The 22,200-nt window shown below is 43.7% G+C and overlaps 2 protein-coding genes across 2 annotated transcripts; one reads left to right on the top strand and one right to left on the bottom strand.

Moving 5' to 3' along the window:
• Positions 1–872: 872 nt before the first annotated feature.
• On the bottom strand, positions 873–1,934 carry LENG1 (leukocyte receptor cluster member 1). The gene has a single exon (XM_073607521.1). It carries the CDS (start codon positions 1,763–1,765, stop codon positions 971–973), a length of 795 nt encoding a protein of 264 aa, XP_073463622.1. The 5' UTR covers positions 1,766–1,934; the 3' UTR covers positions 873–970.
• MTG2 (mitochondrial ribosome associated GTPase 2) lies at positions 1,929–21,911 on the top strand. The gene is made up of 7 exons (XM_073607520.1): positions 1,929–2,099; positions 8,807–9,022; positions 10,919–11,066; positions 13,236–13,351; positions 16,017–16,235; positions 16,536–16,674; positions 21,158–21,911. The coding sequence occupies exons 1-7, from the start codon at positions 1,932–1,934 to the stop codon at positions 21,547–21,549; spliced, it is 1,398 nt and encodes a 465-aa protein (XP_073463621.1). The 5' UTR covers positions 1,929–1,931; the 3' UTR covers positions 21,550–21,911.
• The last annotated feature ends 289 nt before the right edge of the window (positions 21,912–22,200 follow it).

The raw sequence follows: 22,200 nt of genomic DNA, 5'->3' as shown, positions 1-22,200 counted from the left end.
GAACTTTTAGTTCTGCAACAGCTGGAGGGTCGCCAGTTTGAGACCCCTGCTTTATCCCATTGTTTTGCAAATCTATGTACACTACAAACTGTATGATTGAATCGGTTCTGATATCGCTGTTTTACTAATCTGACAGCTTATTATTCTAAATAGGAAACCTTTTGTTTGAAAATACTAAAGATTCTAACTACCAGCAAGAATAAGTCCTTACATTTAAAGAGCACCTGTCATTTCAGATCCATCATGGCAGTGCCTGTTAGCGGGCATCCACTCACCTGCTGCCGCCACGTCCCTCACCTTGTTGTATCACCGCCGCATCACCGGCCGTCCCATTAAAGTGAATGGGACTGTCGGTCAGTCAACAGCAGGTCAGAGGAGGAGGCACTGCGGGACAAAAATGGCAGTTGCCCATTAAAAACTATGATTTAAATCACCTAAACTAAACCCATGGTTTCAAAAAACATTCCTAGAATGTAGCTGTCACATTGGAGGTTATTTACTAAAATTGGAGAGCGCTAAATCTGGGGCAGCTCTGCATAGAAACCAATCAGCTTCCAGGTTTTATTGGCAAAGCTTAATTGAACAAGCTGAAGTTAGAAGCCGATTGGCTACCATGCACAGCTGCACCAGATTCTGAGTGCACCAGTTGTAGTAAATCAACCCCATTGGCTGTGCTCTCAACCAAAAACAGTTAACCATCAAATGTCTGGTGTCATAAACAATCACATGTGCTGCACCATGGTGACCTGCAGATCAAACAGAGGCTAAGATGGCAGCCTCCTTGGCAGAAAACAACAGGAGGGTTTAGTTCCGCTTTCATTTACGGAAGCAGCCAATCAGTGCCGTTTTTCTACAGAGCGGAGCAAGACAAGTTTTCCCGGCCAAAACATCTTTATTTTTCCATAAGCAAAGTCTTTTAGTCTGCGATGTATAGACGGGAGAAATATACACGCGTATCACAATCGGTCCGCTATCTCTTTAATCCCGAGGGTCTCCAGGGCTCCTCTCGTACTTTGGGTTTCCGGACGGCCTGTGGATTGAACTGCGAGTTGTACCGCCTCTTTCGGTCGTCCATTTCCTCCTCTGGAGCGGAAGGGATTTTCTTCCCGGACAACAACGCTTCGGCGCGCGCCTTCTCCGCCGCTTCCCTCTTCAGGCGTTCCTGCCGCAGCTGCTCCATGGACGGTTTTGCCGCCTTCTCCTCCTCTTTCGTCCTTTTGTGTTTTTTGTGTTTTTTCTCGGAGCATTTCTTTTTCTCCCCGGTCTTTCTGTGGAGGTATTTCTCCATTTCGCACAGCGGGTCGAGCTTCCCTTTCAGCTTCTCGTCCTTGGTTGAGTCCTCGCCATCTTTGGATCGGGTCGGGGCCTCCTGGTACCAGGGGGGGCGGGTTTGGGCCTCTGACGCGCTTTGCCCCAGGTAGGTCAGGATGCCCAGGGCTTTCTCTTGCCGCTCCTTTTCTTTTTGTTTCTCCTCTTCGTACTCCTTGTTTCCTCGGTTGGTCCCTTTGCCGCCTTCCTCCACATCCTGGAAGAAGTTGACGTGAGCCGGCTCTCCGCTCGCCACGACCGCGTCGCTACACGAGGGACCCGCCAACGACTGCCTGGCCTTCTTACGCAGGAAGTCTGTCCTGGCCTCTTGTTCCGCGAGCTCCGCTCTCTTCCTGCGCTTGCGCTCCTCCTCCGCGGCCTCCGCTTCATCCTTCCGCACTCGCGCAACGTTGTCCTTGTTGCGCACGTGCCAGCTTTTCTTGGGCAGAATATTCATATTTTTTTTTTCTTTTAGAGCAAGGGACAGGCTTGTTTTTCAAAGCAAGGGATAGCGCTGGTTTTTAGAGGCACTTCCTAACACACCTCCAAGCCGATATCTGCACTACGGCAGCCTAGATAGCTCCCACGTGGGACGTCACAAGCCTGTGCAACGCTTGGAGTTTATGTCTCCAAAAAGGCAACGCTTGGGATGCACGTCGGCGGCCATTTTCCCGGAGACCGAACGCCATAGACTTACACGTGCTCGGCTCCGGCAAGATGGCTCCAGCAGTGAGGACACTCATTGCATGCTGTGTGAAGGAGGAAATGTAGAGCATGAGAACTGCTGGAAGGTGAGCTGTGGGGAATGGCTGGTGTGTGTTAGTTTGTATACACGGTGACAGACTGGAGATTGAGGTTCTTTCCTTTCATGGTGGTCTGGCTGGGATTGTTAGTTGGTACCACAGACAGGACAGCATAGCCCATAGCTCCCAACTGTCCCTGATTTGGAGGGACTGCCCCTCATTCAGAACAAAGTCCCTCTGCCCTCCTCATTTTGGTCTGATCTATATAGTTGTATATAAAATGCACTATTTATCTTTCAAAAAGTGTTTCCCAGCACTAAACCTTTCATTTGATTTCTAAATTGCTGCATTTGTAAATTCCAAAATAACCACTTATAGCGGAGTTCCACCCAAAAGTGGAAGGTCCACTTATCACCCCCCCCCCCCCCTCCGGTGCCACATTTAGCACTTTTTGGGGGGGGGGGCGAGTACCTGTTTTGACAGGTACCCGTCCCCACTTCCGTCGAACCTTGCCGCAGCGAGGTCCATCAGAAGTTCGGCCCCTCTTTCCCCGCCGCCGGGCCATTCAGAAAGCGCATGCGCAGTAGGGAATCGGCTGTGAAGCCGCAAACCTTCACTGCCGGTTTCCCTTACAACAGGGGTAGGCAACCTTAAAGAGGTGGAGATCTGACTGAACAATATGGGAGAAGTCAAAGATCACCGGGCACAGTGTCGCTTCTCACACTGGATTTAAACCTCTTAGGCCCCTTTCACACTGGGGCGGTTTGCAGGCGCTATTGCGCTAAAAATAGCGCCTGCAAACGACCCACTGCTGTGTCTCCAGTGTGAAAGCCCCGAGGGCTTTCATACTGGAGCGGTGCGCTAGCAGGACGGGAAAAAAAGTCCTGCTAGCAGTATCTTCGGAGCAGTGTGTATACCGCTCCTGCCCAATGAAATAAATGGGACAGCGCGGCTATACCGCCGGCAAAGCGCCTCTGCAGAGGCGCTTTGTGGTGGTTTTTAACCCTTTCTCGGCCACTAGCAGGGGGTAAAACCACCCCGCTAGCGGCCGCATACCGATGGTAAAGCGCCGGTAACAATAGCGGCACTTTACCGCCAACGCCGCCCCAGCCCCAGTGTGAAAGGGGCCTAATTGCTGTACTACCATGTCGCAACCGTGTGCATTGCATGGCAATCATAGGTTTAACCACTTGCCGACCAGAAGCCGTCATTATACGACGGCAGGTCTGCTCTCTGTATGGCAGTTGTGGACAAGCAGGAGCCGCTGCACGCTGTGGGAGCGTGCCCGCGGGTCAGGCGGACTGCGATTACTTAGTACAGAGGCAGAACGGGGATCTGCCAGTGTAAACAAGCGGATCCCCGTTCTGACAGGAGACATGACAGGGATCTTCTGTTCCCAGTAAGGATGAGCTCAGGCGTGTTCGCAACCGCACGTGCAGAGCCCGCCAGGAAGTCGTCACTGCACAGCGCTAATCACAGGCAGTGAGACATTACCCGATCTCTGCAGCCACGGATTGGGAAAATTTCTTACTGCTTGTGATTAGCGCTGTGCAGTGACAACTTCCTGGCGGGCTCTGCACGTGTGGCTGCGAAGACACGCCTGAGCTCATCCTTAGTTCCCAGTCAACAGGAACAGTGATCTCTGTCATGTCCCTGGCAGCCCATCCCCCCCCTACAGTTAGAACACACTAGGGATCACAGTTAACCCCTTGATCGTTCCCTAGTGTTAACCCCTTCTCTGCCAGTTTCATTTTTACATTGATCAGTGCATTTTTATAGCACTGTAATAATGTCGCTGGTCCCCAAAAAGTGTCATTTGGGGCCAGATTTGTCCGCCGCAATGTCGCAGTCTCGCTAAAAATCACAGATCGCCGCCATTACTAGTAAAAACAATTAAAAAAAATAAATAAAAGTCCCTAAATCTATCCGTAGTTTGTAGATGCGATAACTTTTGCGCAAACCAATCAATATACGCCTATTGTATTTTTTACCAAAAATTTGTAGAATATATATTGGCCTAAACTGATGAATAAATGTGTTTTTTTTGTTTTTTTTTTTATCTTTTTTTTTTTTTTTTTGGATATGTATTATAGCAAAAAGTAAAAAAAAAAAAATTTTTTTTTTTCAAATTTGTCGCTCTTTGTTTGTTTATAGCGCAAAAAATAAAAACCGCAGAGGTGATCAAATACCACCAAAAGAAAGCTCTATTTGTGGGAAAAAAAGGACATCAATTTTGTTTTACAAGCAAAAAAAAATGTCATTTTACATTTACAGTGGAAATGCGGTTAACAAGCATTTCACAATACGCAATTATTTTTTTAAAAATTCTGACCTGGTTTGCGAGTGTTGTCTCGCAAAACGAACAGGATTAAAGTCTCTGCAGACATGGGTTTGGTCGGCTAATTATCTGCAAATTGTGCCACATCCTAGATTCAGGATTTAAACAGAGATAATTCCCCTAGTGGACTTTAAAGGCACATATGAAAGAATGTGTAGGAAAGTATGTTAAGTAGACAACAATTTATTAATTACAAAAAGCTCTCATAAGGACATCAAACAAATGACATAGATAAAAAAGGAATGCGATTACACATATTTATAGCTATTGATACCAATACGCTTGCACCCGACGCGTTTCGGAGTTGTTTTAGCCTCCTTCTTCAGGGGTGGGTGTGAGCTTTAACAAAGATTTATTGGTATATATAAATATTTTGCTGATGAGGTACACAGATGATCCGCCCCTTTCTGTGTGCCAAACACTGCGCTTATGGGATAAGCCCCTCACTCTAAGCAGCTGCTTAAAATTACAAACTCATGTGATATAAAATAAATGATACACTATACAATTGCCCTCACCAATAGTGTGATCAAATAGCAGCGCTAAAAACCTAAAACAAATTATTAAAAACATTTTTTTAAGGTGATTGCTCAATGTGATACCTAAAAATAGCAATATGTGCCCACAATAAATGAACCAAAAAGTGTTTCTAATAAACATCCATCGTGCAGTCCATTTGTGTAATAATCTAAAATTAGAAAGTTCACTATATAAAGTCCAAAAGATAAGTGATAACGTAGTGAAATAATGGTGACAATATCAAAAGTATGATCTTCAGTGATGATATCTTCCACCACACCGCTGTGAATGTGACTTCCACTCCCCTTCAGCGAGCAAACTCACCAGCTTTTTTTGCCTTACACTCTCGTGTTCGGCTTGCAGGCTTTTCCCACACAGTAGGGGCAAAGTGATAACCTCCAATCAATTTCCGTATAGTTAACCGCAGTATATAAGCAAATGCTCTCTCCACATGAAAGAAAGGAAAAGCGAACCAATAGTGCAGTAACGCAACACACTTTAATAAAAATAACACTCTCCTTCACCATAAAACTCACATTTTCCAATTTTCAATAACGCAAATAAGCACAGCAAACATGGTCATCACCAACAGTACTTCAGACGGTAACCTGGACGTATGGTGGTCACGGCGGACCCAGGTGATTTGGTGAATGCAGACACTCTCACCCGTTCCCTGGAGCTTCCCGTAGCCACTTCCCCGCTCACTCGTATGGCGCCGCCTGTCACAGCGTCCTACGTCAAGCTTCCTCAATTGCCGTATAGCCACGCCCCTATCTTACTCCAACTACCCTCAATAACCTGTAGATACAAAGCATTTCCCACAGTTCTGCTCTCACCGGACTTATTCATGGGATTCAGTGTGACGAAACATGTCGGGATGCTCCAGGGAACGGGTGAGAGTGTCTGCATTCACCAAATCACCTGGGTCCGCCGTGACCACCATACGTCCAGGTTACCGTCTGAAGTACTGTTGGTGATGACCATGTTTGCTGTGCTTATTTGCGTAATTGAAAATTGGAAAATGTGAGTTTTATGGTGAAGGAGAGTGTTATTTTTATTAAAGTGTGTTGCGTTACTGCACTATTGGTTCGCTTTTCCTTTCTTTCATGTGGAGAGAGCATTTGCTTATATACTGCGGTTAACTATACGGAAATTGATTGGAGGTTATCACTTTGCCCCTACTGTGTGGGAAAAGCCTGCAAGCCGAACACGAGAGTGTAAGGCAAAAAAAGCTGGTGAGTTTGCTCGCTGAAGGGGAGTGGAAGTCACATTCACAGCGGTGTGGTGGAAGATATCATCACTGAAGATCATACTTTTGATATTGTCACCATTATTTCACTACGTTATCACTTATCTTTTGGACTTTATATAGTGAACTTTCTAATTTTAGATTATTACACAAATGGACTGCACGATGGATGTTTATTAGAAACACTTTTTGGTTCATTTATTGTGGGCACATATTGCTATTTTTAGGTATCACATTGAGCAATCGCCTTAAAAAATTTTTTTAATAATTTGTTTTAGGTTTTTAGCGCTGCTATTTGATCACACTATTGGTGAGGGCAATTGTATAGTGTATCATTTATTTTATATATATAAATATTGGCTGCGCATTCCAGAAAGGTTTAAAAACAACGCACCGCATCTGGCCAGAGGTGCGCGGGAGCCAGTGACACTCGGAGCTGTTTGGAAACACTCAGTTCCCCGAGTGTTTCTGAGCCTTTCCCGAGTGCCCCCCCCAACCTCTGGCCACATGCGGTAATGCATGCAATAGAAGTCAATGTGGAACGAATTAGCTTAGTTTCCATTGACTTCTATGGGGAAACTCGCTTTGATATGCGAGTGCTTTGGATTACAAGCATTCTCCTGGAACGGATTATGTTCATAATCCAAGGTTCCACTGTACTAAAAATAAATAAACATTTGACCCTTTAAGGCCGTTAGGCAGATGTGATGCCGGACGTCACTACGGTCCTCCAAGGGCATAGAGTCGAGTGGGGGGCCATCTTGCCCCCCACTCGACTTCCTGCCTATCGCTCCAGGGGATCAGATTGTTTCCCTCTTTACCGATGGCTTTGGTAAGCTGGGAAGCGACCAGAAAGCAGCGGGGGGTGGGGGGGTCACCTCTCCTGCTGTCTATAAAAGTGATCCTGTGGCGCATCCGCCCGCAGTGCAAACTGTCAAATGGTGCAGGAAACGGATCGCATAGGTGTTAACACCCATGCAATCCAATTCCAGTGCGGACCAAAAAAAGGTGGCTGAGTTCGTATCGCACAGACATCGCATGTGATCTGCACAGCAATGCGGCTCGAATCAAATGCGATGGCTGACATCGCACAAGTGTGAACCCAGCTTTAACCTGTTATGGACCACCCCACACACATGTACTGCAGCAGGGCGGTCGCTCTGTGTATAATCACGTACAGGTATGTGGTTCTGCACTTCCAGGTCTGGGACACGCACATATGCCACCGGCAACCCGCTCCCGCTGTGATTGGGCACAGCAGGACCTAATCAGCAGGTCCGGTGGACTCGATGTCCCAGACGATTGTTCGAGGCACAGGCAGAACCATATAAACAAGGCAGATCACCGTTCTGTGACAAGGGAAGGCAGTGATCTTGTGTTCCTGCTAAGCAGATATACAGATCTCTGTCTTCCCATAGTACAAGCACCCCCCACACAGTTAGGAAGCACCCCCTAGGAACACATCTAACCCTTTGATCGCCCCTGATGTTAACCCCTTCCCAACCAGTGTCATTAGTACAGTGACAGTGTATATTTTTTAGCACTGATCACTGTATTGGTGTCACTGGTCCCCAAAAACTGTCAGTTAGGTGTCCGATTTATCCGCCGCAATATTGCAGTCCTGCTATAAGTCGCTGATGGCCGCCATTACTAGTAAAAAATAAATAAATAAATAACAGTTCCAAAAATATATCCCGTAGCTTGTAGACGATATAACTTTTGTGCAAACCAATCAATATACGCTTATTGGGATTTTGTTACCAAAAATCTGTAGCAGAATACATATTGGCCTAAATTGATGAAGAAATTAGAATTTTTCACATTTTTTTATTGGATATGTATTATAGCAGAAAGTAAAACATATTGTTTTTTTTCAAAATTGTTGCTCTTTTTTTGTTTATAGTGCAAAAAATAAAAACCGCAGAGGTGATCAAATACCACCAAATGAAAGCGCTATTTGTGGGGGGAAAAAAAGGACATCAATCTAATTATTTGGGTGCAGCGTCGCACAACCGCGCAATTGTCAGTTAAAGTAACGCAGTGCCGTATCGCAAAAAATGGGCTGGTCATGAAGGGGGGGTAAACCTTCCGGAGCTATGAACCTTGGCCCTAGAATTCTTGTAACCTTATTTTTAACACTTTTTTTTTTTTTTTTTTTTTTTTTTTTTTACTAAAACGTAATTTATATCACATAGGGGGCAAAACGTCCCCCATGTGACATAACCTCTTTATGACAGGTTATCTTTGATGAGATATGAAGGGTCTTTTAGGGGTCACAGAAAGCAGGTAATGGCTGGTGGGAGGAACGTCTTAAAAACAACAGACCACCCTAGGTTACACCCACATATAATGCTGAGCCTCTATGTTCGAATCAACTGAAATCCGATGAATGAAAAGGACAGTCAGGCTGGGGAGGAAAGGGCTGGATGTCCTCCAGCTAAGAAATGAGGCAGGCTCATTACCTTGCTAGAGGAAGCTCACAGTGTGCAGTGAAATCAGAGTGCGCCATTTCAGTACAGGAGGGGAGGCTGTACAACTGTGCTAGATTGAAGGGGACGGCTTTAAACTAGCAGCAACTAGTAATCTTCAGCACTACTTGAATTCTATTGAAACCCCGCTATCAGCGTGATTTTTTTTTTCTTTTTACAGGTAGGGATGTTGGCGGTGCAGCTATTGTCTCGTCTTCGTGCCTTGTCCGACCGGGTTCGATGGTGTCAAGCTGTCATTTGCCAAGGTATTCATTTTCCATCCTCACTGCCGGCCCAGCTTGTGTCGCATCACCGCCCCCTGTCCACTGACATCCCACTATATTCCAAGAAAGAAACCTACACCAAGAGGAAGCGAGACATAAGTGAGAAGAAGCTGGTAAGGAGCTCCAGAGAATTACCTTCTTTCTCTTATTTCTCTATATAATCACACTAAACACTGACATAAAAATAGAGGTAGTCCTTCCTAAAAGGTGTCATTGTTCTCTAAACTCCAAGTATCAGTGTGTTATTGCTCTAAGAAACCAATAGACAGCATATCGTTATTCTGGGATTCCAAGGGGCCACATACTAGTATTATGGGATCCTTAGCAGCTGCATATCAGTGTTTTGGGATTTCAAGGGGCAGCATACCATTATTTCAGGATCCCAATGGACAATATACAATTTTTCCTGGGATTCCAAGGGACAGCTTACAATTTTTATGTATCTCCAGTGACAGCATACCATTATTTCAGGATCCCAAGGGACAGGATACCATTATTCTGGCATCCCATAGGATCCCAGGGGACACTATACCATTCTTCTTGTATCCCAAGGGACAGCATACCATTGTTCTGGCATCCCAAGAGACTGCATACCAGTATATTTCCATTGCAAGGGACAGCATACCATTATTTTGGGATCCCAAGAGACAGCTTAACATTATTTTGGGATCCCAAGGGACAGTGTGCCATTATTTTGGGATCCCAAGGGACAGCATACCATTATTTTGGGATTTCAAGAGACAGCATACCATTATTTTGGGATCCCAAGGGACAGTGTACCATTATTTTGGGATCCCAAGGGACAGTGTACCATTATTTTGGGATCCCAAGGGACAGTGTACCATTATTTTGGGATCCCAAGGGACAGTGTACCATTATTTTGGGATCCCAAGGGACAGCATTCCAATATTCTGGCATCCCAAAGGACAGCATACCTTTATTCTGGGATCCCAAGAGACCACATACCTGTATTCTGGCATTGTAAGGGGGAAGCATACCATTATTCTGGCATCCCAACCATTATTTTGGGATTTCAAGGGACATCATACGATTATTTTGGAATCCCAAGGATAGTATACTATTATTTTGGCAACCCAAGGGACAGCATACCACTAATCTGGGATCTCAAGGAAGAGCATACCATTATTCTGGAATCCCAAGAAACCACAAACCAGTATTCTGGCATTGCAAGGGGCAGCTCACCATTATGCTGTCATTGCAAGGGGCAGCATACCATTATTTTGGTATCTCGAAGGACAGCATACCATTATTCTGGGATCTCAAGGGGTGGCATACCATTATTCTGGGATCTCAAGGGGTGGCATACCATTATTCTGGGATCTCAAGGGGTGGCATACCATTATTCTGGGATTCCAACTGTCATTTTTATGCAGCCCAGTTCAGTGTAAGAGCCCTTTCACACTGGGGCGGGGGCGGCGTCGGCGGTAAAACCGTCGGTATGCGGCTGCTAGCGGGGCGGTTTAACGCCCCGCTAGCGGCCGAGAAAGGGTTAAATACCACCGCAAAGCACCTCTGCAGAGGCACTTTGCCGGCGGTATAGCCGCGCCGTCCCATTGATTTCAATGGGCAGGAGCGGTGAAGGAGCAGTATATCCTCCGCTCCTTCACCGCTCTGAAGATGCTGCTGGCAGGACTTTTTTTACCGTCCTGCCAGCGCATCGCTCCAGTGTGAAAGCCCTCGGAGCTTTCACACTGGAATGAAAGCAGTGGCACTTTCGGGTCGGTTTGCAGGCGCTATTGTTAGCCCAATAACGCCTGCAAACCGCCCCAGTGTGAAAGGGCTCTATGTCAAATTACACATTTCTTGCAGAAGACGCAGTATATTTTCACATTGCACCTATAAATTGACAGGGTACCCCCAGTGAAACTCCTAACTTTCCTGGAGTAGAAAATGGGCCATAAATTGCAACTACTGAAAATACACAATTGGCCTAAAAATAAAAGAAGTCTATATTTTTTTCCTGTCCATTTTGTTTTTATTATTTTTAGACTCGTTACTTTGTTGATCACCGTAGAGTTAAAGTAGTGGGAGGAGCTGGTGGAGACGGAGCCTGCTGTTTTCACAGTGAGCCTCGGAAGGAATTTGGAGGACCAGATGGAGGGGATGGTGGAAATGGAGGACACGTGATAATTAAAGGTGATTTGCTTTCTGGTGGAAAAACAGAAGCGGGAGCACCAGCCTTGTGCATTACTGTAAAAAACCTTTTTATTGAAGAAATAAAACAATTATCTATCACAAACAGCACATGGTATAAAGCTTATCAATATCCACAGTGACCCTTACATTCTGGTCCACTGTGCCAATCCTAGTGTAGGGAAGACACTTCCAGTGGCTGACGCGTTTCGAAGTTAGGAACCCTGTTCAGAGCCAAGCAAGAAGAGGGTTCCTACCCTCAAAACGCATCACCCATTGGAAGTGTCTTCCCTATGCTGGGGTTTGGCGAAGTTGACCAGAGTGGGCGGGTCACTGTGGATATTGATGAGCTTTATATCATGTGCTGTTTGTGAGTGCATAATTGTTTTATTTCTTCAATAAAAGAGTTTTTTTGAGGTAATGGGCAAGGCTTATGCGCCCTGTTTTTTGTATCTCCAGTGTTTTCTTTAGGCTTCCCTAGTCCTCAGGGGGCTGCAAAGTCTTGCCTAGCTGCAAGATGTCAAAGATCTAAGATCCTCCACTGCTGGAACATTCGCCTCGAGGGCTGGACATTGTACATTTCATTTGCTTTCTAGTGTTTGGATGCTGTCATGAGAACAGGTGCCTCCATTGTAAGATTTCTCTTCTATTCCTGTTCTGGTGGCAACTAAAAATTTTGGATGTACCCTCACTTTCATTCCTTGTGGCATTGATAAGGACAATTAGAGAGAGTAAATCCTTCTAACAGGGGCACAGGCGCCAAAAAAAAAAAAAAGCCTGGCAGTGGTTCTAACACCTCATTGCTGTCTCCAAACAGTCCAAATGTTTTGCCCTTATGCCGTGTATACACGGGCGGACTTTTCGACCGGACTGGTCTGACGGGTCGAATCCGTCGGACAATCCGACCGTGTGTGGGCTTCATCGGACCTGCAGCGGACTTTTTCGGTCGAAAATCAGACGGACTTTAGATTTGGAACATGTTTCAAATCTTTCCGATGGACTCGAGTCCGGTCGAAAAATCCGCTCGTCTGTTTGCTAGTCCAACGGACGAAAACCGACGGTAGGGCAGCTATTGGCTACTGGCTATCAACTTCCTTATTTTGGTCTGGTCGTACGTCATCGCATACGAATCCGTCAGACTTTGGTGTGATCGTGTGTGCACAAGTCCGTTCGTTCGAAAGTCTGTCGGAAGTCTGTCGAAAGACTGTCGGACCTTTGTTGCCGAAAAGTCCGCCCGTGTGTACACGGCATTAGTTATACTTTTAAACCCTCTGTCTAAGATAGAGGACAACCACAATCTGTTGCATTGGTGCACAGTGCTTTAGGTGCCTTCTAACCTGCTCTTGTTTACAAAATGGCAATACATTTTGAAAGTAAATATATAGTAGTTTGATATATTCTTCTTTCTTTCTATATTGATTATGGTCAGAATAAAAAAAATTACATTTTAAAAATTTTTTTAAAAATATGAAATATAGCTTATTGATTTTTAGCTTTCTGCTTCCTAAATAAAATTTATAAGGGTAAAAAATAAAGTATAATTCAATTGACCCAAAAGCAATATAGTCCCCCTTTTAATCACAGCATAGTACACTATGAGGGGAATTGATCAAAACTAGAACATAAAATGTGGAGCGGTTGTGCATGGCTGCCAATCAGCTTCTGTCTTTCATTTTAAAAAGCTTAAAGTGGAACTAAACCCTCCTATCCTTTTCAGCCAAGGAAGCTGCCATCTTGGCCTCTGTTTGATCTGCAGCTGTCATGGTGCTGCACATGTGATCAGTTCTGACAGCAGCCATTTCATGGTTTGACAGTTCGGTTGAGAGCACAGCCAAAGTGACAGTTAGCATTCCCGGCATGCTGGCAATGTAACTGTTTTTATGAACTGTTAAATCTATGGGTTTAGTTTCACTTGAACAAGCTGAAAAATGAAGCTGATGGTTGTCATGCACAGCCGCTTCACCTTTTGTATGCTCCAGCTTTACTAAATCCCCCCTGAGTCTTTTAGGTCTTCATCCCCTGGGGAGTCATTGACAAGTGATGTGTTTTCTTCATTTTTAGTATACTTTGTTTTAAATATTGGCATATATGGGAAAAATTGTGATTTATTAACCTGTGAAATAGTTTTAAGGATTGTCTCTATAATGTCTCTGGATTATGTTTACTTCCCAGTGGATCCCTGTGTGAAGTCTTTGGCCTCCATTGTTCCTCAATACCGGGGTATTGATGGACGGCCAGGGCGCAGCAAGAACTGCTACGGAAAAGGTGGAGAAGATGTCTTTATTAAGGTAGGTGCCCAGTAGCCTGATGCAGTTTTTCAGCTCATCAGGGTAATATTGCTGGTGTAAGAAGAAATAGACATTATTAGTCCCCTAGACCTACTATCTCAACTACTAGATCACTGGACCTACTATCTCAACTACTAGATCACTGGACCTACTATCTCAACTACTACATCACTGGACCTACTATCTCTACTAGATCACTGTACCTACTATCTCAACTACTAGATCACTGGACATACTATCTCTACTAGATCGCTGGACCTACTATCTCTACTAGATCACTGGACCTATTATCTCAACTACTAGATCACTGGACCTACTATCTCTACTAGATCACTGGACCTACTATCTCTACTAGATCACTGGACCTACTATCTCTACTAGATCACTGGACCTACTATCTCTACTAGATCACTGGACCTATTATCTCAACTACTAGATCACTGGACCTACTATCTCAAGTACTAGATCACTGGACCTACTAGCTCAAAAGAAAAGGTTTAGGGAAATTACATTCAGGCAGAGATGGCCAGTCAGTGGCTATATCTTTACTCCGACCCTCCCCATCAGCTGAGATAACATGACCAGTGCCTTGGCATTTGGTCATGTGACTGCCTGACGAGGGAGAATTTAGCAGCATTTTCTGCAAAAAAAGTATAATGGTGCATCTTGTAATAACTGTTATGGCAATAACAAAATAATACATTTCCTGGAAGCTATGTACTATAGATTAGAAGGTTTTCAGCAGGCTTAAGACCCCTTTCACACCGGAAGCAGTTTTCAGGCATTTTATCGCTAAAAATAGCACCTGTAAAGTGCCTGAAAGCTGCCTCCCATGCCACCCCAGTGTGAAAGCCCGAAAAAAGCCCTGCAGCATCTTTGAGGCGGTTTGGGAGCGGCGTATACAGCGCTTCTAAACCGCCCCTGCCCATTGGAATGAATAGGCAGTGCTTCTGAAGCGCCGCAACACTGGCACTTTTAACCCCTTCTTCGGCCGCTAGCGGGAATGAAAAGTGCCCCACTAGCGGCCGAAAAGCACCTCTAAAAAGGCGGTAAAGCACCGCTAAACAAGCAGTGCTTTACTGTCAACGAGGTTGCAGTGTGAAATTAGCTTTATTGTAAAATTTTACCATTATTGTTCAGAAGATACTGATGTTTGATTTGTCAGCTCTATTTTTATTAAAATGTGTGGGAGGATCTGCTTGCAATATCACTACCTGATCTTTTTTAGGGATTCTCTGCAACCCTGAAATCCCTTTTAGGTGTGCAAGAGATCTAGAATATCAAAAATGTCTATTCATGAAGCAGGGCATGCCTGTAATTTCACTATAAGTCCTGTGCAGACTTCTGGCAAAAGCAGCAAAGCAATGTTATCCATGTAGGCTACATAACCAGCCACTGGAGAATATACCTAAATGTATTCCCCAAAGACTATTCCAGCTCTGTTGCACAGAATACACATCCTGCGACACTCACTAAGCTCTGATGATCCCCTGAAATTTGCTGGATGTTTTTAATTATATAGGTCTGCTGAAAAAAAAATTATTTTGGACTTTCCACACCCCATTTTGACAGTTAGCTGTTAGGCTAGAATTAGTACATAGTCTGGGAGTCGGAGGTCAGCATATTCCACCCATCAAGGCTCCTGATACAGGGGGTTTGCTGCTTGCCACTGAAGACTGTCTAGACAGAAGTTCTTCTTTAAAGCGGATCCTTCAGTCATTTTTTCAACTTTCTATCTATTAAATTTTCTGCCCTTGTTGTTTTAATTTTGGATAGCAAAACATTTTTTTTCTGCCAGTATATACCTTATACAGCCCACTTCCTGTTTCTTGTCTGGTAAAAAAGCCTAGGCTTATGAAATCATGCACAGATCTCTCTCTAAATCTTGTGAGAGTTTGCCAGGAAGGTGGAGAGCCAATGAGAGCTGCAGAGCTGGAGGTGTGCCTCTGTGTAAATCCAGGAACTGAACAGGCAGCAGCTTCAGCTGCCCACAGTTAAAATAATTGCAGCCAGACTTTGTAGGGGGAGATTTCTGCAGCATATTTGGCAAGTGCAGAATCACAGTATATATAAAATAATATGCAAAGTGGTTGGAGGGAAGCTTTAGAATGGCAAAGATTTTTTTTATTACAAATTATGTGAACAGACTGCAGTTACTCCTTTTTTTTTTTTTAAAGGTTTTTTATTTGCCAAATGTACATACATGTCAGAAAATGCAATAAAAAACAGGATACAGCCTGGAGTGTATCAAACTATATAGCATTTGCATAAACAATGAAGATCATTCGTCTCTATGGCTTATTTCAATTATACATTTAGCTTCTCTTTTTTTCTTTTTTTTTTTAAAAATAGGTCCAAACAGAATACATTCGTTAAATCATGTGCTCCTATGAGTAAGAGACACACTGATCATATAGTTCAACAAAACACCGAGGGCATAACTCCCTCATGAACTTTTGTGCTGTGTGCTCCGTCCACTCCCCATCAAGATCCCGCTGTTACCACTCTAAACATGTGTCAGTCCCTCCTATTTACATGTCAGATTGTGCAGTTTCCCTGGATTCAATCCATTTTCCCCCAACTTTATTGAATTTGACTGCAGGTACTCTTTAAATAGAAATTAGCAGACAATTAGACAAGATGAAACTTTTCTGTACATTTTTAGGTTCCCATCGGAACGCTGGTGAAGGAAGATGGTGTGGTCCTTGCGGATCTCTCCACCCCAGGCGAGGAGTTTGTAGCTGTTCACGGTGGGATTGGTGGAAAAGGAAACCGGTTCTTCCTCAGCAATGAGAACCGAGCCCCAGTAACTACAATACCCGGAGAACTCGGAGAAGAGAAGTCACTTCAGCTGGAGCTGAAGACCATGGCACATGCTGGCATGGTACTGTTGTACTCTTAGGTTAAAGTCTGTTTCTGCTCATTTTTATTTTTTTTTAATCCCTTCTCTCTCTGCATTCTCTGTATCTCATGAATCTGAAAACCTTGTATTATAAAAATACTACCTGTCACAGCATTCTACCCTGACAACTAAATACCGCCCGAGAATAAGTTTTACATCCTGCCTGAAAATCACCACTTATGGGCAGACTGCAGCTCTCCTGTCACCTTTATTATAAATGTATTCCTGTAATTAAAAGTCCCAATAAAGGCCTCTTCAAACAAGCACACTTTTCTCTTCTAGGTTGGTTTTCCTAATGCTGGAAAGTCTTCTCTGTTACGTCTTCTTTCCAATGCCCGACCAGCTGTGGCTGCATACCCTTTTACCACCCTCAACCCCCATGTCGGCGTCATCCGTTACCAAGACTATGAACAGATTGCAGGTAAGTCCAGGCTTGTCTCAGAAAGAAATGTTTGACTTCCAGGAATAAAATGACATGTCGGAGTTTAAGCGTACCTTCCATGAAAAAATATTTTGTTATGCTTTGACGATCTTGGCTGCAGCCTCTCCATATGCTGCTTGCTTCAGCATTTAGAGAATGCAGAATAAATACGGTGGCATGCGTTTAGTAGAGGTCCTGGTCTATTGATAAGATATAAGCTACTTTTCTCCTTCCCTGTCAAGGTAGGGATAAAGCGTCAGCTGGTATGTCTCTGTGAATGAAGCCTTAAAACCCGATTGAACTTTCTTATAGTTTTGTTTATTTTGAAAGCAGCTACAGCCTAATTAGTAAAGCCTGTCCCCTGCCACAATGCTGCAGAGGTCCAACATGCCCTCATCTCTCCAATCAGCAAGGAGCATGAACTTAAATGATTGCAGAGCTCAAGGTATGACTCGGCATAATGTATATCAGACCTCTAAAGAGAAACCTCTGCTTCCACACAGGTAACAAGGGTCCTGTTCTGTAGATGTGGCTGCGTTCGAAATGAAATGAGCTGTAAGACATTGCTCACCTTTTTGTTTTGATACACCTAGAATGTATTTAGCGGATTTAAACTTAAAGTTCATTTAGGTATTAACCACTTCCTGCACAGCCTATAGTAATATGACAGCTGGGCAGGAGCTCCCTAGGTCCGGGAGGACATCATATGACTCCCTCGCAGTCACTTGGCAGCCTTGCTGCGGCTCGATCCCAGTCCACCAGACACAGCAGATGACAGATTGGTGTGCCGGGCTGGTCCCAGTATCATGTGATTGCTGTGACCACATGTGATTGCTGTGACCAATCACAACAATCACATGACCGTTGTACACCATGAATGGCTTTCATTCACAGCCATTCATTGTTTAGTATTGTGATCTCTGTGATTGGTAACAGTGAACCCATGGTGCAGACAGGGCCAATCACAGCACACTGTACCATGTGTTCGCTGTGGCCAATCACAGCTATCCCAATAGTACATAATGGCTATGAATGGATGCCATAGGGGATTATGTGCAAAATCTGGTGCAGCTGTGCATGGTAGCCAATCAGCTTCTAACTTTGCCTTGTTCAATTAAGCTTTGACAATAAAACCTTAAAGCTGATTGGTTTCTATGCAGAGTTGCACCAGATCTTGCACCCTCCAGTTTTAGGAAATCAACCCCATAGTGTTAACAAAAAACCAGAAGTTTCAGCTTCCTCCATAAATTTTCTATAGGATTAAGGTCTGGAGACTGCCTAGGCCACTCCATGACCTTAATGTGTTTCTTTATGACCAACTCGTTTGTTGCCTTGGCGGTATGTTTTGGGTAATTGTCATGCTGGAAGACCCATCCATGACCCATCTTCAGTGTTCTGGCTGAGGGAAGAAGGTTCTCATCCAAGATTCTACAATACATGGCCTCGTTTATTGGCCCCTCAATGCGGCAAAGTCAGCTTGTACATTTAGCAGAGAAACAGCCCCAAAGCATAATGTTTCCAGCTCCGTGCTGACTGTAGAGATGGTGTTCTTAGGGTCATAGTCAGCAGTTATCTACCTCCAAACACGGGGAGTCCCCCTTCTCAAGAAGGCACATGTACAGTCATGTCAATGAACACTAAATGATTCAGAGAAGGATTGGGAGAAAGTGCTGTGGTCATATGAGACCAAAATTGAGCTCTTTGCGTTCACTCGACTCGCCGTGTTTGAAGGAAGAAAAATGTCGACTATGACCCTAAGAACACCATCCCTACAGTCAAGCACAGAGGTGGAAACATGATGCTTTGGTTCTGTTTCTCTTCTATAGGTAGAGACAGACTTTGCCACATTGAGGGGCCAATGTATGGGGCCATGTATTGTAAAGTCTTTGGTGAGAACCTTATTCCCTCAGCCAGAACACTGAAGATGGGTCATGGATGGGTCTTTCAGCATGGCAATGACTCATAATATACCGCCAAGGTAACAAGGGAGTGGCTCAAGAAGACGCACATTAAGATCATGGAGTGGCCTAGCCAGTCTCCAGACCTTAATCCTATAGAAAAATTTTGGAGGGAGCTCAAACTTCAAGTTGCCAAGTGACCCCCAAGAAACCTAGGAAACAAGGATTTAGAGAAGATCTGTAAAGAAGAGTGGACCAAAATCCCTCCTGAGATGTGTGCAAACCTGGTCACCAACTACAAGAAACACCTTACCTCTGTGCTGGCCAACAAGGGTTTCTCCACCAAGTACTAAGTCATGTTTTGCTTGGAGATCAAATACTTATTTTACTCACTGAACTGCAACTCAATTTATAACATTTGTATTATGTGTTTTTTCTGGAATTTTAGTCAATATTCTTTCTCTATCATTTAAAATACACCTATGATAAGAAGTATAGACCCTTCATTTCTTTGTAAGTGGGCAAACTTACAAAATCTGCAGGGGATCAAATAATATTTTTCCCCACTGTATAGTGAAGTGCTAAGACTAAATACTTTCTAATGCAGCTAACTTTATAGCATATGTAAAATTAAGCCCATACCCTCTAAATGTGAATATACAAAAAGGATAAAGGATAAAAGTAATCATATATATATATATATAGTTACTGTTACATATATTTAAAGTATAAATATAATATAATGTTAAATAATAAAATCATTTTAAATATAATATAATGTTATATATATTTAAAGTATAATTTGCAAGTGCTCATACGACTTTCACAGTACAAAAAAAAAGCCATTTACTAGTTGCAGCCATGTGGTGGTGCTGAAGGACTATTTTTGTTAAAGTGTATGTAGATCCTGACAGTGAGCTTCTCTTATTTCCTCCCTTTTGGTCTGCTTAACATACATTGGAAGCATTTTGTCATATTAAATGCAATTGTTGATCTTGTCACAAATTCAGAGCCGTCCTGTGTCCATGGCAGACTTCCTGTCTTATCTCAAAAAGCCCTCCTAGTCCCTCCTGAGCTGGCCTAATTTCAATCCATGTATGGGCAGGGAGGCTGTACGAAAGTCGATCTACCGATTGACCTCTGTACAAACGCCCTGTTGGATTTTCTCCGCTCGATCAGCACTACAGGCTACAGCTGGCAACGCTTTACAGTATATTCTGCGATTTATGCGTGACGACCACCGCATTTGAGCAGAAGTTAATCTACCGGCTCTAGCTTACTCATAAGATAACCATAGTAAGAACATTTCGGATATATTTTATATGGATATATGCACACTTGAGCTCAAGAAACGCCGTTTTTAAAGGCATTTAAACTTTTTTATTTTCTGCCTCAAATTGCCCCTCCATGTTAACCTATGCGTTCATGCACACATAAGGGTTTAGAGGCAGAAAAAAAAAAAAAACATCAACAAAAGAGCTTTTGAGCTTTAAAAAATGCCCAAAAGTGCCTTAACGCGCATTAGTTCTAGGTGTGTTCCTGCGATAATGTATTCTAATGGGCAGAATTCTGGCCAATAGAATGTATAAACACAAGACACGTGAACGCACAGGCAAAAAAGGCAGCTTTATACTTTGTTTTTTGCTGCTGATCAACTCCTTTAGGAAAAAAAGGCATCAATAGGATACAGTGTGCATGAAGCATAAGCCACCATGCTCTATGGCAGGGGTAGGCAACTCCTACTGTTGTGGAACTACAAATCCCACAAGGCTTTGCAAGGCTCTGACAACCCTGGTCATGATTTCCAGAGGCAGAGACATAATGGGGGTTGTAGTTTCACCACGTGAAGTTGCCTACACCCCATATAGAGACTATAAATAGAAGGAGATTTTTACCTGGCAGCTTAGTGGTTAGAGCTCTTCCTTCACAATTCTGTATCCTTGGTTTGATTCTCATTATGGAAAATGTATATTTTGAAGTTGCACGTTCTGTTTGTGTTTGAATGTATTGGTGTCCTACAAATCAGAATCATGCAATCAGGTTACTTGGTTTGCAATGAAATTAGTTGTACTGTGTGGGTATGACTATGGTAGGGAGAGTAGATTGTGAGCTCCTTCGGGGGGCAGGAATTGATGTGAATGCTTCCATGTTCACTGTAAAGCAATACAGAGGAAGTGCCAACGTACTAGAACTGATTACAATAAAATAAAGGGGCGGCACAGTGGTGTAGTGGGTAGCACTTTCGCCTAGCAGTAAGAAGGGTCGCTGGTTCAAATCCCAGCCACGACAATATCTGCCTGGAGTTTGCATGTTCTCCCTGTGCCTGCGTGGGTTTCCTCCGGGTACTCCGGTTTCCTCCCACACTCCAAAGACATGCTGGTAGGTTAATTGGATCCTGTCTAAATTGTCCCTAGTATGTATAAATGTGAGTTAGGGACCTTAGATTGTAAGCTCCTTGAGGGTAGGGACTGATGTGAATGTACAATGTATATGTAAAGCGCTGCGTAAATTGACGGCGCTATATAAGTACCTGAAATAAATAAATAAAATAAACGGTAACCCCTTCTCTCTTGTTGGCCTCTCAGTGGCGGACGTCCCCGGCATCATAGAAGGAGCTCACCAGAACCGGGGTTTGGGCCTTTCTTTCCTTCGGCACATTGAGAGGTGCCGTATTCTCCTCTATGTGTTGGACCTGGCCCACCCTGAGCCCTGGACCCAGATGCGCTCCCTGCAGTACGAGCTGAGCCAGTTTGACGAGAACCTCACCCAGCGACCTCACATCATCGTGGCCAATAAAATAGACCTCCCCGAATCCGGGAAGACGCTAGCCAGCCTGCGACAGGAGGTGAGCGGCAAAATCATTGCAGTGTCTGCTCTGACCGGAGAGAATGCCGAAGAACTGATCCTTTGTATCCGAGAATTGTATGATGGGCAGAGAACTGGAGCAAAGAAGACCGAGAAGTATTCTGGCTGGTAGTACAAATGGCAAACCGTGACAGCGGCCAGAAAGGAAAGCATTTAAATGACTCATATAATGTTTCATGGCAAATTTTTCATCTTATATATAATTATAATTCTTATAATAATATATCATTCTTATAAAAATGTCTGCATACAAATACATACCGACTGCCTGTTACTAGCTAATGGTTAAGTATCTACTCTTGTAGAGTATTTTCTGCAATACCTAATACCTTCTGCAATACCTAAAAGTACCAGTAGCTGGCAGTGTGTGCTTTGTAATATGCATCAGTATCATGACATTGTTTTTTTTTTTTTTAAAGAGAGACAACACTGAAATAGATCTATTGATGACAAAAAGAATGCTAATAATTATAATTGTTCTGTGTTTTTTTTTTTTTTATTATTTGCATGGCATTTTGTTTGATATCACTTCCATTTAAAAATTACTGTCAAAAAAGAACAATGAAGTTTAAAGCAGTAATATAAACCCAAAAGCAATCATTTATTATATTGCAGCTTACCAATTCTTAGATGTGATGGCTGCATTGTTTCCTTTTTTTTTTTTTCTATTTTCATCTGGTGATCCAGCCACTAAGTCTGTTGTTTTTCACAAGCTCAAGCTCTCAATTCCCATGAGGCATTGCAAGGCTGACAGTTACAAGCA

This window comes from Aquarana catesbeiana, linkage group LG12 (genome assembly GCF_042186555.1).
Source record: "Aquarana catesbeiana isolate 2022-GZ linkage group LG12, ASM4218655v1, whole genome shotgun sequence".
NCBI lineage: Eukaryota > Metazoa > Chordata > Amphibia > Anura > Ranidae > Aquarana > Aquarana catesbeiana.
Note: the sequence above shows the minus strand (reverse complement) of the source record. Positions and strands in the feature narration are given on the sequence as shown.

Coding starts and splice junctions, on each gene's coding strand:
- MTG2 (XM_073607520.1), top strand. CDS start 1,932: ATGTCTCCAAAAAGGCAACGCTTGGGATGCACGTCGGCGGCCATTTTC. Junction 11,067..13,235: donor AGGACACGTGATAATTAAAG/GTGATTTGCTTT, acceptor TTTACTTCCCAG/TGGATCCCTGTGTGAAGTCT. Junction 13,352..16,016: donor GAGAAGATGTCTTTATTAAG/GTAGGTGCCCAG, acceptor GTACATTTTTAG/GTTCCCATCGGAACGCTGGT.
- LENG1 (XM_073607521.1), bottom strand. CDS start 1,765: ATGAATATTCTGCCCAAGAAAAGCTGGCACGTGCGCAACAAGGACAAC.